General features: G+C 40.2%; 1 protein-coding gene across 1 annotated transcript in view; it reads left to right on the top strand.

The window, feature by feature from the left end:
* Positions 1–323: 323 nt before the first annotated feature.
* The window catches only part of st3gal2 (ST3 beta-galactoside alpha-2,3-sialyltransferase 2), a 29,808-nt gene continuing 15,188 nt past the window's right edge, over positions 324–14,943 (top strand). Inside the window, exon 1 of the mRNA XM_070830573.1 lies at positions 324–335. Within this exon, the coding sequence (XP_070686674.1) occupies positions 324–335 (12 nt within the window). The remainder of the gene's footprint in view (positions 336–14,943) is intronic.

Raw genomic sequence — 14,943 nt, 5'->3', positions numbered from 1 at the left:
AATTGCTTAACAGTCATGTAATATCATCAACTGGGATTTCACGCTTAGAGTTTCTGCAAGAACTGCATGAACTGGTCCTTGACCGTATGAAAGCCGTGAACAGGTCAGTTTGAAAAGAATGGCTATGATCAGTCTTGCCGCATTTAGGTCACGCAGCACTCACCTAAATGCAAATTACGGAGAAAATTACAGCATGGAGCAAAGATTTAAAAAAAGGGGTGGGGAGGGAGTGTGAGAAAATCTGTTTGACAGCAGGGGCTTGAATGATAAGAGGCTTGAAGGAAAAGCAAGGGGGAGTAATGGAGACCTAAATGTTAGGCATTATGGACGATATGGTGAGAGGGTTCGACCGTGCATGTGCGAGAAAGTGTTAACATGAGACTTGAATGTGAGAGACGGATGTGAATGTGAGAATGTGTTTAAAACAAATAACTGAGATCCACAGAAACATGTGACAGACATAAAAATGACATAGAAGCGTTAACAGTGCTCAAACTGAGGAGGGGTTTTGGAAAGGAAGAAAGAAGAGATGGCGAGGCTTTTTGAGTCACATTGTTAATTTATATTCTACAAAAATACCACGCCGTAAACTCATGTCATGCCGGCTGAGTAGAATTTCCATACAGCGCGTATGAAAATCCTATTTTTTATTTTTGGCGGCTTTTATAGGGCGCCTGGAGAATGAAAGACAATACAAAGAGAGGTTGTGGGAAGAACAGAAATAGGTGACTGTATGCGGAGATGATAAAAGTAAAAGAAGGTTGACCAAGAACTGAGCAGGGAAATGAAAGCAGGAGACGGAGGTGATTGCTTTTTGTGATAGGCCACTTCACTGCTACCTTTATTCAACTGTCAAGGAAGAAAAACTGTAAGTGCTGTTTAAGTGCACCCATTTTTTCCCCCTGTGATTGGACAAATGCAATGCTATCTAATCCAGATACAGGGTGTAACGACTCATAAATCCGAGAACAGAAAGTTGAGTGAGCATCTGAAAAGAGAAAGTCCATGTCCCTCTTCTTCAAAATAATGGCTCAGTGGTCAAGTATATGTCTATGCTTTCAGATTTAAGACATTTAAGACGCACAGAAAGGGAGGATAAAAATGAATCAAAGCACAAATACTAATGGGTGGACCAAGATGAGGAGGAGAGGCAGCCTGATAAATTACAGCTACAGTGAAACTCTTAGAATAGAGAGATGGATGATTATTGATCACTGGTGGCGACAGAAGGCCGACTGTGGAATAAGAAGGCAAAGGGAGGACTTGAGAGTGGTAAAAAAAAAAAAGATATGGAGTTTCTTTTACGTATTAAAAGGAAGAAATCAGAAATGTTTTTTTTTATGAATCTGTTTTTAAGGACTGTAATTTTATTTGATGAATTAATTAAAATCTATAACTGCTACCCCATAGAAAGTAATTAACAAGCAACAGGATTTCTATTCCATTCGGTCATAGCTGAACTCTCCGCCACGTTTCTCTGCTTCTCTTCATTTTGTTTCATTATACGAGCTCTGTCTTATACTCTGGTCAGGGGTTAGGTGTGCTTTACAATACGAGCACACGTGCTTGCATTACCCAGTTAGCTGGTGAACTCTGCTCAATACCAAAAGTAAGTTCATCCAACTGTACATATTAGCAGCATTGGCATAATTAATATCATGACGCATAGTCAGTAGTTGACTAAGATGCTAGTCTTGCCTAAACACTATGCGTTTGCTTGTTTCAACTTGGAATCCAGGAACTTCTTGGTCCTGTGAAGCTAGCTAGAGATTTCTTGCTACTCACCTGTTATTGTTCCCATTTTTTGAATTCTTGTTTCCTGCCTGCAGGAAGTGCTAAGTGTGTTGTGTTGTGTGGTTTTAGGTTCTCTACTTTCTTTCAGCAAAGTAGTAACTGTTTCCTCTGTCAGTCATTTGTAGACCAGTCAAATTCAGACGTCATATGACGGAATATTAAGCAACAAATGAACACATGTTCGCTCCAGTTGGCCGTCGCTCTGCCACATCGCTGATCTGCACAAAGTCGAATAGGATTCTGTGTGAAGCTTATATGAGTGGCACACGCATTCAAAGTGTGCTGCTAGATCCATATTTTCATGTGATGTCAGTGCACAATAAGTTGGCAACACACTTGAGATGGTCAAACAGAAGGAGACAGATGATGAAAGCAGGTGTGTAGAACATCACCTACTCTGTTTTCTTTCCTGCGCAGGGACGCCCCATTACCCCTGTTGCTTTTATCCACCCACTCATTATTTTTTAATAATAGTTTAACTGTATAATATCGCCTGAGTAATGGAAAGTGATGAACTGCAAAATAAAGAAAAGACCATTAGTGGATAGTTTGGTTCTCATTAGATTAATTTGTTGCTGGTGCTGCTGTTGGTACCTTTGATGAGGCAAACAGAATGAGTCATGATGCAACCATTTATAGCACCCCAACATCAAATCATTTTAAAGCAATACTTCACCTTCGTTAGCATGAATGTTTTACTATATTACTTTTCTTTAATCTGCAGTTAATAATTAGACCTAATTAGATTAAATGAAAGTTGTAAAAATGCATGCAGGTGCTGTGGGAGGCAGTGCCTCGTACTCTGATGCTCAGCTGAAAGACTGAGTTCAGCAGGGTCCCACCACAGCTGTGGCGTGAGGGGGTCAGCCAGTGAAATTCCAGCGGTGCAGCGTGTGTGGTGGAGGCACTGTAAATTTAGAGTGAGATCAGACCTAAAGCAAAACATCCATGTTTTTTGAATGAACATCTGTACCTGTAAACAAAGTGTGCCTTGTAATATGCTACCCTGTGATGATAACATATCTTACAGTGTGTTCGCTGTTCTTGCATCAAGGTCTAAATTATGCTCGCTAAATGGGACATGGCCTCAGACCAAACATCTCTGAGTCTGCATGAGGCATTATTGTGGCCTAAATTAAAGCTTAGTGAGCTTCTGTTTGTCAGTCTTGTTGAGTTTGAATGTGGGTGTGCACATATGTCTGTATGAATTGCGTCCTTGCAATAGATTTCCCGGCTGATCACATTGTTGCAGATGCATAACATTACCCAAGGTTAGTCGTTTGTTTCACAGTTCTACATTTTTCTAGGGAGGGAAAAGCACCTTAAAGCAGTATTAATTGATCTTTAGGGGTCATTGGAACAAGCGGTAAATAAAACAAATCCATTGTGCTTGCAAGCAGGTGCCTGTTTACACATAGCAGACAGGTTAGCAGTGTTTGCTTTCATTTGGAGTGAAGCTTTCAGCCAGTGTGAGTATACATCCAATATTCACTCTTCTTCTTGCCCTGTTTTGGTCTCCACCAAGACTGACTCCTTAAGCTGCAAAGTACTCCACAACGTACACTAGATAGTTGCTAACTTGTGCTATCTGTCTTGGTGCTGATTAAGTGGCTTACAGTGGGTTTGTCAGAGTGATTGCTACAGAAAAAAAGCTTTCTACTGCTAAAACAATGCTGATTAGAGGCTGTGAATTCCAAACAATAAGCTGAAAGATGCTAAACTGCTCCACAGAGCTGAAATTATTTGTGCATTTATCACTATGAGCGATCCATTTCTCATACACTAGTTGAATAGTGGAGTTTTAAAGTAAATGGTTATTAATGCAGACTTTTTGGATAACTATAATGTTTTATATCTCTTTAAATACTCGCACAGAAATCATTGTGGCTTGTCCTTCAACACGAGTGAACACTGGTGATGCCGATGCTTAAGCACAAACCCACATAATCGCTGCTTTAAGAGCACAGTTACAGTGGGGGACCACACTGTTCTTTTTTTTTGCAGTCCCAGCGGCGTGTTAGCAAAATAGAACTAAGTTGGGTTGTCTGTAACTTGCACATTGAGAATGCTTCAGTTCAGTGTCCTGGAGAGTGGATTTACCAGTCCAGCAGGACAAAACCCACTCTGGTCTTATTAGTGCACCACTTGATAAGTGTCCTTTTTACCATGGCTTATTTTTTAAAAACTTTTTAAAAAAAAAAATTCTATTATGTCCTTATTGTGCTGTGTTTGTGCTGTGCTGACTGTATTGTTAAAAGTTCACTTGTAGAATAAAAGAGTAGAGGGAGGGGGTAATAGAGCCACTGCTGTCAAATCGAGTTTTGTCACATTGAAGCTGCTCTGTACAATTAATGGTTTGGTTCAGGCGTTGGTCTCTTGCCAGTAGGAAACCCATATATGTGACCCCTTTGGCACCTCCTAGCAGCACAGTAGAGGAGTGAGTGTTTGTCACTCTGTCTCCTCAATAGTTAGATCACTCATTTATTCTCTCTTCTTTCCCTCCCCGTCTCACTTTGGCAAAATTACAGACAAAGCAAGTTTATACGACACACAAACACACTCATACAATATTAGGGACACACAAACAGCTCTCATTTGAATTCCTCCAGTAGAAAGATGGCTGATGTGTTTAATTGGCCACAGGGGACAGACCTTTTTCTCTCTCTGTCTCTCTCTATCTTTTCTATCTCTGTAACTTTGTTTCATACTCTCCCCCCCCTCTCGGTCTCTCAAGGCATCTCACACATCTAGCATTCAGTCTGCCCCCCTTCCCTCTCTTTGACTGCTGATTAAAGCCCAAACCCAATGAAAACAAAGATTCCTAATTCAGACTCAGTACTCCCATGTACAGCTCAAGGCAGAATACAATGAATTTCAATCACTTCATTCAAAATAGGTTGACCTCTCAAATTGATTTCCTGGGGGAATTTCTCTTTGACTTCTCCAGTTAAATGTGTCACTCGCAATATTGTTGGAACTGTTGGAATATTTTATCCACATGCTGATTTTTGCTGTCCCAAACTTGACATCCATTGACAAATGGACAGATTAGACTGCTACTGATTTTAGATAGTTTCACGGTAGATGAGCTACATTGAATTTGTCTTTCCTGTATATGAGCAGATGCATCTTTTGATAGAGGTCAGAGTTGCCTTGGGGATTTTTAAAGAGGTTCATGTCTCTGCTCAACGATGCCTGGACACTGTACATACACAACTAACTCCTTGGCAGCCTGTGGCATAACATGCCCTGTTTGTGATGCCAACGGTGCTTCCACAAACCTTATGGGCAATACAAGGCACATAATAGCCAAGTAATAGCAGTAATTAATTAACGTCAACAGTTCAAAAGGTCAGCACCGTTCTAGCTGTTGACGTTAATCTTAGAGAACAAAATGAACCATAGTCAATGTCCCCTTGACCCCCGTTAGAAAATGTCACTAACAATGTCGTCACTGTATGTCCTCACCATTTTTTAATTTCCTATGCTGGGAACAGCCGGCCTCAATGAACCTCTTGTGTTGTTCCTCAATATGCAAATTCCCATCTGGCGTGATTATCTCTGTGACTCTTTGTCAGTTTCCGACCAGACCTCTGGGAAAACTGTCATTGGTGCTTTCATCTCTAATGTAAAAAAATTTCCAACTGCTTTCGTTAACCTCCAAAAACCTGAATTAAGGAACCCTGTCAAACTGTATAATGAATTCTAATTATAAAGTGTCTCCAAAAAGTTTCCAACTACTTCTGTTAACCTCTCAAACCTTAAATCAAACATTCACACCAAGCTGTATAATAAATTCTAATAATATAAAAGTATATCCAAAAAGTTTCCGAAGATTCAGAATGTATGAATTGAAGGAAATGTGCTTAAATGATTCAAGAACTTCCAGATGATTTTTTTCTAGAGCATTAAATTTAATATAATGGTGTAGCCAGGCATAAAATAGTGTCTAGTGTTTCAATATTTCATTTAGCATACGCGTCTTACACAGCAGCCTCATTAAAGTGCATAAAGAAATACAATACTGTGCAAAAGTTTTGGGCAGAGCAAACAGAAGGAAAATCTAAATCAAATCAATATTTGGTGTGACCACCCTTTGCATTCAAAACAGCACCAGTTCTAGGTACACAGTTTGTGAAGGAACTCAGCAGGTAGGTTGTTCCAAACATCTTGGAGAACTAACCTCAGATCTTCTGTGGATGTGGGCTGCCTCAGATCCTTCATGTAAAGACAGACAGACTGGATGATGTTGAGATGAGGCCTCTGTGGGGGCCACACCATCACTTCTAGGACTTCTTGTTCTTCTTTACGCTGAAAATAGTTCCTAATGACATTGACCGTGTGTTTGGGGTCGATGTCCTGCTGCAGAATGAATTTGGAGCCAATCAGATGCCTCCCAGATGGTATTGTATGATGGATAAGTATCTGCCTGTTTTTCTCAGCATTGAGGACTCCATTAATCCTGACCAAATGCCCAACTCCATCTGCAGAAATGCAGCCCCAAACTTGTAAGGAACCTCCACCAGCTTCACTGTTGCCTGCAGACACCCAATATTGTTCCGCTCTCCTGCACTTCAGCGAACAAACTGCCTTCTGCTACAGCCACATATTTCAAATTTTGACTCGTCAGTCCAGAGCACCTGCTGCCATTTTTCTGCACCCCAGTTCCCATGTTTTTGTGCATGGTTGAGTTGCTTGGCCATGTTTCCACGCCAGAGGTTTGGCTTTTTGGCCACAATTCTTCCATGAAGACTTCTGGCCAGACACATCTTGAAACCGGCTTTGAAATCTTTGCCTGGGAGAGACCTTGCTCGTGCAGTATAACCACCTTGTGTCTTGTTGCTGTGCTCAGTCTTGCAATGATGACCTGTGACATTAAACTGTCCTTCACAATCTGACCTTGGTAGCAGAGTTTGGCTGTTCCTCACCCAGTTTTAAGCCTCCAACTCAGCTGTTTCTGTTTCAGTTAATTACTGTGTTTCAGTCTACCTATGAAATTGATGATCGTTAGCACCTGTTTGGTATAATTAGTTAATCATACACCTGACTATGATCCTACAAAATCCCTGATTTTCTGCAAGTGTACCTGGAAGAATTGATGCTGTTTTGAAGGCAGAGGGTGGTCACACCAAATATTGATTTGATTTTTCTTCTTAACATTTTGTAGATCAATAGAAATAAACAATTACATTTTAGATTTTTGAAAGCATTCTTACTTTACAGCATTTCTTCACGCCTGCCTCAGACTTTTGCACAGTACAGAGAATAATCAGCGTTCAAAGGGGCTTCTTGACAATTTAACATCACACAAAGTTGAACCATCTCCTCTCTGAAACAATTTCCACCACAGCTCAACATTAAACCTTATTCAAGCCAAGATTTATTGCAGGGCTGTTATTCAAGACTGCATTACTAGCTAGGTTTATCTTCTAAACTGGCAGCTGAGGGTTTTATGACAAATTAAACATGTGACATTTGCAGAACTCTCATTATTGTCAGAGGGCACAGTAGCAGTCTCACAGAGGCACCATGTTAATTTTTCCAGGTCAGGAGACTTTATTCTAAAGTAATCTTTAGTCATAGGACCCAGTCGCCTGTAATTATTATAGTCATGCTGACAGTACCAATCTAAGGAATCACACCCAGCAATTGCATAGCTCCAAATTATTCAAAATGCTGCTGCCAGGATCTTGGCAAAGACAAAAATTAGAGACCTTGCAACACCCATCCTATTTGACTTACTCTATGCTGGCGTCAGTGTCGGCTAGATTTTATTTGAAAGCCATTTGAATTATCTGTAAGACTTGAATGGATTAGTTTCTTCAATGATTTCTGACAGCCTGCGATTTAACACATCAGCTCTCTCTCTCTCTCTGATTGTCCCCCATGCTAAATGTTAAAGTTGGACTCTTCTCTCCTTCAGGTGAAACTAAGAGACACCACCTGGGGTTAACAGGGAGGCAGACTGTTAATTTAACTGTACAATACCTTCTGTCTTATCTTACCTGAATTGCCATCAATGCATTACTCCATTCCATTATTATTATTTTTTTTTTTCCTTTTTCTTCAGTTTTTTTCATCTTTTTAATATACACTTTGTATTTATTGGTGCCCTTTCAGCTGTTTCAGTTGGCATTTTTCACTATTTTTGATAGACCACATAATTAATTTTAAAAAATAAAAAATATGTGACAATGAAAATAATTATTATACTGCATCCTTATAAATAGACTGGAACATTTCCAATTACACTGGTGAATTTCATACTTTCAAATACCATAACCGGCTGCTGAACTCCCCAACACTTTATTGACATTTACGACATTTATTGTTGATATGTTCCATACAGTCTGTCCTTTTATTAAGAAGCTGTTAATTATTATGCAAAAATCCAAGAACTCATTTTGGATCTCTGGAGAATGGAGAATAGTTGCAATCCACTGTGAAATCAACTAGATATTGGTAACTGCATTTGCTAGATCATTGTTTTTAAAAGTTTTTCTATCATGCCAGCCTTTTCAAAGCCCCCAGAAATGAATTCCTCTAGTCAGTAAATGATTGTACAAATAAAAGATGCAGCATAAACTTCTAAGTTTAATGTGTCACATCATCAGAGACTGATATTCTTTAATGGAAAAATGTTACCTTCAAAACGCTTCATCAGGACACATAGACAGACTCATGAAGTAGCAGGAACATAAATTGTGAAATTTTATAATGAAACTGTTTTTGCCAATTACATTTTCAGGACTAGATTTTTACAGTAATTTTGTGTAATCAGAGTGACACAATTAACTGGAGGCAGGAATGAAAGAATAATCTCTTTCCTTGGGATACAGATAGTGGGTTTCCATGGCTACAGCTCAGTTGCAGAGCGAGGCTTTCTGCTTGCAGTTTATAAAAATGGAGACACTTGAAATCGGTGATAAATAACCCATTATCTTCTTTTCAAATTGGATGCTCTTTGACTGTGTCTGGGATTATTTTCCCATCTTGCTGTATTTCATTTCATGTTTTCATTTTCTCTCTTCACTGTGTCGCCCGATGCTGGTCGTGACTTTCTGCCTGTGTTTCCAGATGGCGAGCGCAGTCAAAGTCAGGTTTTGTTTGTCTCAGACACATCAAAGCAGAGATATAAGATCCTGGTTGATGCTGCAGTTGTTTCTTTAAGTGGTTTTCTTAAAGAGAGACTTAATGCCCAACTTCTTGGGCATTAAAAGCAGTGATTGTGACTGCGAGTAACCTTCCACTTGAAATATCTCCACATCAACACCCAACTCTAAAGACCGCATCAACAAATTATTTGTGATCTCACCAATACTCAAACATCTCCATGTTGTAATTAGTCTTTACTTGGCACAAAATATTTTCCTTTTCTCTGACATATACAGAAATGTTTTATGGATTGTGCTTTTAGTTGTAATGTATTTAAACTGTATTCGAGCTGCATTAATTATGGTTTATGCAAATGATAACTAATGAAAAGCTGAAAAGTCGTATCAGACAAAATGTGTAGTCTCACAGCAAAATCAATTAATTCCAATAGAATTTCTGCCATTAGTGGATTCGCTATACAGGTTTTTGTTCAAGCTTGGTGAAAAGTGACACACAAATGTGACCAAGAACGAAACAGAGCCTAAAAGGAACTATGGAGGAAGCTTTTGCAACAGATTAGCCGTGTTACTCCATCCCCCTCTGTGGGAGTATAAACTGCTGCACAGAGGAGGAGTGGTTGACAGACAGGTAGGAGACAGGAGACAAAATATAGATGCATTAACAGTGCTGGGTAACACGTTACATTTATTCTGTTACATGTACTTGACTGGTACATTTGCGATAGAATGTATGTGCTTCTACTCCATTGCATTGGGCTAAACACTTCTCGTGAGTTTTACTTTTGCTTTGAAAAGGAAAGCAAACATCTTCCCTGTGCTTCCTGACTTTGGCCACTGAATGCATGTACACACACACACACCTGCCTCATTAGGACCAGCCTTTGATCTGGTCGATGGTTTCTTAATGGAAACGGTCCCAATAAGGATAGAAAAACATGCAGACGCCCACACACACCCACACACACACACACACACACACAGACTACAGACTGTGTTACCAGACTGCTACGTATTTTGTCATTTGTCTGGTTCTGGCCTTATTTAGCACTTCCAATTTGTTATTAGCTTACCTGTCAAGGACCTGTTTAAACATAATGGGTTTACATTGATGTAATAAATTCTATCTAAGATCAGTCAGTAAGGTCAGTATAATTGTAAGGTAACAATTCTTTTACTTAAGTATTATTGTTTATTCTACCCAGCACTGTATATTTCTTATAATAGAGATACTACATTAGTCTGTCTATTGAATCCTACATCTATAATTCATGTTGACGGTGGTGTGAATGAAACTGCAGTGAAGCATTGCTATTGCCAAACGCCACACGAAACCAGGATACAAAGGAGAAAGTAAGGGAGGGAGAATAGCAAGAGACAAAACAGGTGGAGGATGCGTGAGGGGGGGTGTATTGGGCACCTGTAACAACCAAACTGGCTGCATTTTATCCTTTCTGACTCATACCATCTGCAGCGGTGATTGAAATGGAAAGAGAGAGGAGTGATGGAGGGGAACGGTAATATAATGACAAATGGCACAGAGACGTTAATAGAAAAAAATTGGAAGAAAGCAAGGAGAATTATTGGAGCCTGTGTGAACTTTAAAAAAAATCTATGAGATCGACAGCTATTGACAGAGGCTTCAAATGCAAGAAGGGACACCAGAGAGGGAACGAGGTGGAGATGGTGGAGGTATTGGTGGGCCTTTATCCTCCATCGTCATAAACACACTGAGGAAATGGGGACCAGGAAATAATCAGAACCAATGGTAGCTGTAGGACAGACAGAAAAGTGGGTAGTGGGGGAGTAGATTATGAGAGGATAACTGGGAAAAGTAATTGAAAATGCTTGGTGCTACGATAACATCTGCTAATACCAGATGTTTCTACTGCAGAATTTTGCTGACGCCTTATTTTCGAATGTGATAATGAGAGAAGAAGAGAGTGGCGATGGAGAAAAATAAGACGAGGGTCGACTGAGAATAAGATTTGACTCATCCAGGCAGGTTTATGACCGACTCGCAACACCGTGTCTAGTGACAGCGACAGTTAATGTCAGTAATGAAAGTAATGGCAAGTAATGAAATATGGTAATTAAACCTGTAAGGGCAGTCATGTTCACAAAGACAGTGTGTGTGTGAGTGTGTGAGTGTGTGTTCACTGTTTCACCCCTTTTTATAGGGTTTGTTAATACCAAGAAAAAGTCGGATATGGCCAGACTTAAAGTGGTGTTGGACATATTCTGCATTGATATGTCCACAATTTGTGGATACTACACTCCACTCTGAAAGGATTTTTATTATAGGAGCCATTAGGCTAACAACATCCTCTTTATACTTTTTTTTATTATCATCTTCTATCGGAAGGCGGACCTGGAGCAGAGCTGTCGGTTTACTAGGGCAGGTTTTCACTGTCAATAATAATAATTGTGGTGCTGACTGCTGACTGGTCTGCAGCGGTGCACAGAAATGTGGAGTAAAAACTGCTGCTCCGAGTGCCAGAACTGTCTGCCATATACGTGGAGCGTGTTGCCTTGGCTTTGGCCCAACAGGTCCCTGAAAGCTGCTTGTGCGGGGATAGATTTGTACTTGAGTCCATGTTTTGTTTAGTCATTAGACAGCCTCACCTTCAAATAAAGAGAACATGTGAGACTGAGTTGACTGAGGGGCGTCATAGATGAGAGCACTCAACAGGAGGCAGAGCGAGGGAGAAGATTGAAATTTTCCAGCACCTGTTAAGAGCCATTGTTACAGAACAGAGGCTGACAGAAGGTATTGGGTGATAATTGCTAGCTGTAAAGATGTGATGGCGTCAAACTTACAGGAATATGACAGGACAATAGGTGCGCCTAAAGCAGAAAATGGAGCAAGCGACGGTAGGGAACGCGGGGGAGGTGATTGACAGTTTAAAGTGGTGAGCTCCTGTTAAAGTTGGACTGAAATCAATGCAACAGAAATGTTGCCATTCAGAGGGCAGAGCGGTGTACAAAAACTGGACAGAATACAAAACACAGAAGCCGAGATCACATACTGAAAGCTGCGGGGTGTTGTCTCCATGAAAAACATGTTTGAGCAACAGCGTCTGTTGGACTTTGCTAACTATAGTGCAACATAGATTAATTGTTTTCTTGCATAGCAATGAGCTGTGATGGGAGTGTCGAAATGAGCATTTCTTCGATGTAAACCTGATGCTATGACTCATTTAACAGAAGATTTCAGTGACAGCTGTGTGGACTCTAATAGATACGATGGATAACAGTGGGAAATGCTGTGGAAAATACTGACAGCTGTTCCCAGTAATGGCTGCTATAGTCAACAGTTATCTGCATTGTCTTTCACTTTCTCAAAAATGAATCATGAATTCAGTAAAACATGCTCTCAGGTGGATGCACACCATTTCTTAGTAAGACCAAAGTTGCAGAGGCGAGCTTCAGGCCCAAACGAATTGTTTCCCTCAGCTTCAATGACAAATAGAAGGAATACAGAGTCTGAAAGATTTTCCTCAAGTGATGGAAACCGATGGAAAAACCAACCTGCATATTATTTTAAGTGCTGTTTTACAAGGTGCTTATCTGTAGTATTATTACTTACAGTAGATTGCAGTCAGCACATCCCAAGATTGGAGGAGCAGGCAGGAGTCCCAGGAAAGATGCTAAGAAATGTGCTGTTGTTATATTTCATCCACTTAAAAAGGCCCACCTAAAATAATCCACCCGACTCCAATCACAAACACTTTACCTCATATAAAACCGAAGTTGTGAGGCTACCTCCGCCTCAGTCGGTTCGCTTGCCTCTGTTAGGGCGTGGTTTTATTGTTGGTTTTATGGTTAGCTCGGATCGCGGCGGCCGCAGCACAGCAAACTCCTGTGTTCTGTGAGGTAAAATTACTGTTTTTGGCAATGGAGTCTGGTGGCTTTGAATCAGACGAAGAGAAACAAAGGACGGCTGTAGTTCCTCGTCAAAAGTGCTGTCTGATGGCAATGTAAAGCGGTGAAAATGTTCTTAATATAGCATACACTTAGACTGATGTTTATTTTTTTGTTGAGCTTTTTTAGTTGAGTTTTTTTGCTGCCCCCATCCAGAGCAGTGCATTGCTTAGAGTCTGTGCTGAGACTTCTGCATACTTATTCTGGGGGCGTGCTGTCTGCAGTCTTCTGTAAGTAAGATACTAACAAATGCAGAAGTACCTCATATAGCCTAACTTCATACTTTACACATGCGGCTTGTTAAGCAGCTGCAGTACCATCACAGGCTCTATAAGCTCTTTGTACATTTGCGCGTGTGCTTCTTTCTATTTCGTCGCTGCTCTTTTACACCCAGAGAACATCAAGTGACGATGTTAAAGTTATGAAAAACCAGCAGGACACCCAGGGCTGCTGCTGCTGCTGCAGGTGTAAATGTGTGCAACTCTCTGTCATGGAAGGCACGATATGTACAGCAAATTTACACATAAAAAGATTAGGATTATGTCAACTGAAGGAAAGCAGAGTCTGTCCTAGATCTCTAGAATTGATGAGATGGGTCAAGGTAGGGGACTGTGTGGTTTTTGTTGCCGTAACAACCTTGCATCGCTTGCTGGCTGCCATGGCAATGCATCAAAAATAGAGTAGTGGAAAATAATCATTCATTGCTCGGTGGGTGGGTTGGTAGGTTGGTAGCAAGAAACAGAGACCGACTGTCTTCATAGTGTAATTAGTTATCACATCCTCATTGGTGGAGGGGACAAAGAGCAGGATGTTCCAGTCAGTGCACGACAAAGTATTGTGTGACTGAGGAAAAACATGCAGGAGGTTCTTACTAAGGAATTATGGCCCTTATTCAACACTAAGAGTAGAGTTTATTGTTTTTATAAATTGCTGATTATTTTCTAGATTAAACATCCTATTGTTTAGTCCAATCTGAAATTCCTAAAGAGCGAGATGATTTCATCAGATTGCTTCTTGTCTCCGAAGCAACACTCCAAAAAGAAAAAAAAAATCAATGAAAAATGAATCTAACTTTCAAGTAATACAAAGAAAAACAGTACATTCTCCCAACTGAGTAAAACTATTACTTAATCAGTCCACTTAGTTCATGAAGGATTGACTAATCGTTTCAGCTCTCAGTCTTAGTTCAGACAAAAACATCATTCAGTTACAGCAATAAAGAATGTTGCAACACCGTTAAAAATGTATTATGAAGTAACTTTACAGTAGCACAAAACACAAAGGGCCAGCAATACGCCTGCCTTTTATTTTTCATATGATTTTGGCTACTTTTCTATCTTCCTCAGTGGTCTCCTGCTTGTAGTATATTTCCTGATGTGTACAATGATTTAATCAACCAGTCAAGTTTCATGTTTTATTATCTTTATCTGTCCAGATCAATAATCTAGTCAAAGCAGCCTAAAGGTTTTGCCAAAAACCTCCTTGTTGATTTTCAGCGTCTTATTCAACCACTGACCTTTTTGCTAAGCTGATGACATTAGGCTGGTTAAGCCATATTTCCTCACATGCAGCCGTCTTGCAGGATGAATACACACTTGTTTTTCCAAAAATGTTTTTTCTTCTATCAATTTTCAAAGTTCAGTAGCAGAAAACCCATTCGGTTGTGCTCCATTGCTTTCCAGACGTATGTGGCACAGGTCAAAACAGCCTGTCTTCAGGTCTTAAGGAGCAGGACAACATCAGAAATGAGATGAACTCCAGCTAAGCTCATTTACATTTGTGCTCTTGACGCCTCACTACATTACAAAAGTGTGATGGTGCGAAATGTTGCAACCTGGTAGCAGTTTGTACTCTTCCCCACAGAAGCATTACCATTTTGTACAGCAGCAAAAAAAACACAACAGCTACCAGATCTGAGAGGAGTTGGTATGGGAGGTCTGTTTCTCTGTTTAGTATTCTGCCCCGACTCCTACAATCTGTGTCCTGTCAGTCTACTTCAACATTTCCAATTCAGCATGGTGACATTTTGAAATAAATTCAGTACCAATCAAGAGACACACAAACAGGACACGGCAGAAGTTTGTTCCACATTTGCCCTTGTCCCTGCTGATGG

The sequence above is a fragment of the Pempheris klunzingeri genome, chromosome 5 (assembly GCF_042242105.1).
Source record: "Pempheris klunzingeri isolate RE-2024b chromosome 5, fPemKlu1.hap1, whole genome shotgun sequence".
Taxonomy (NCBI): Eukaryota; Metazoa; Chordata; class Actinopteri; order Acropomatiformes; family Pempheridae; genus Pempheris; species Pempheris klunzingeri.
Note: the sequence above shows the minus strand (reverse complement) of the source record. Positions and strands in the feature narration are given on the sequence as shown.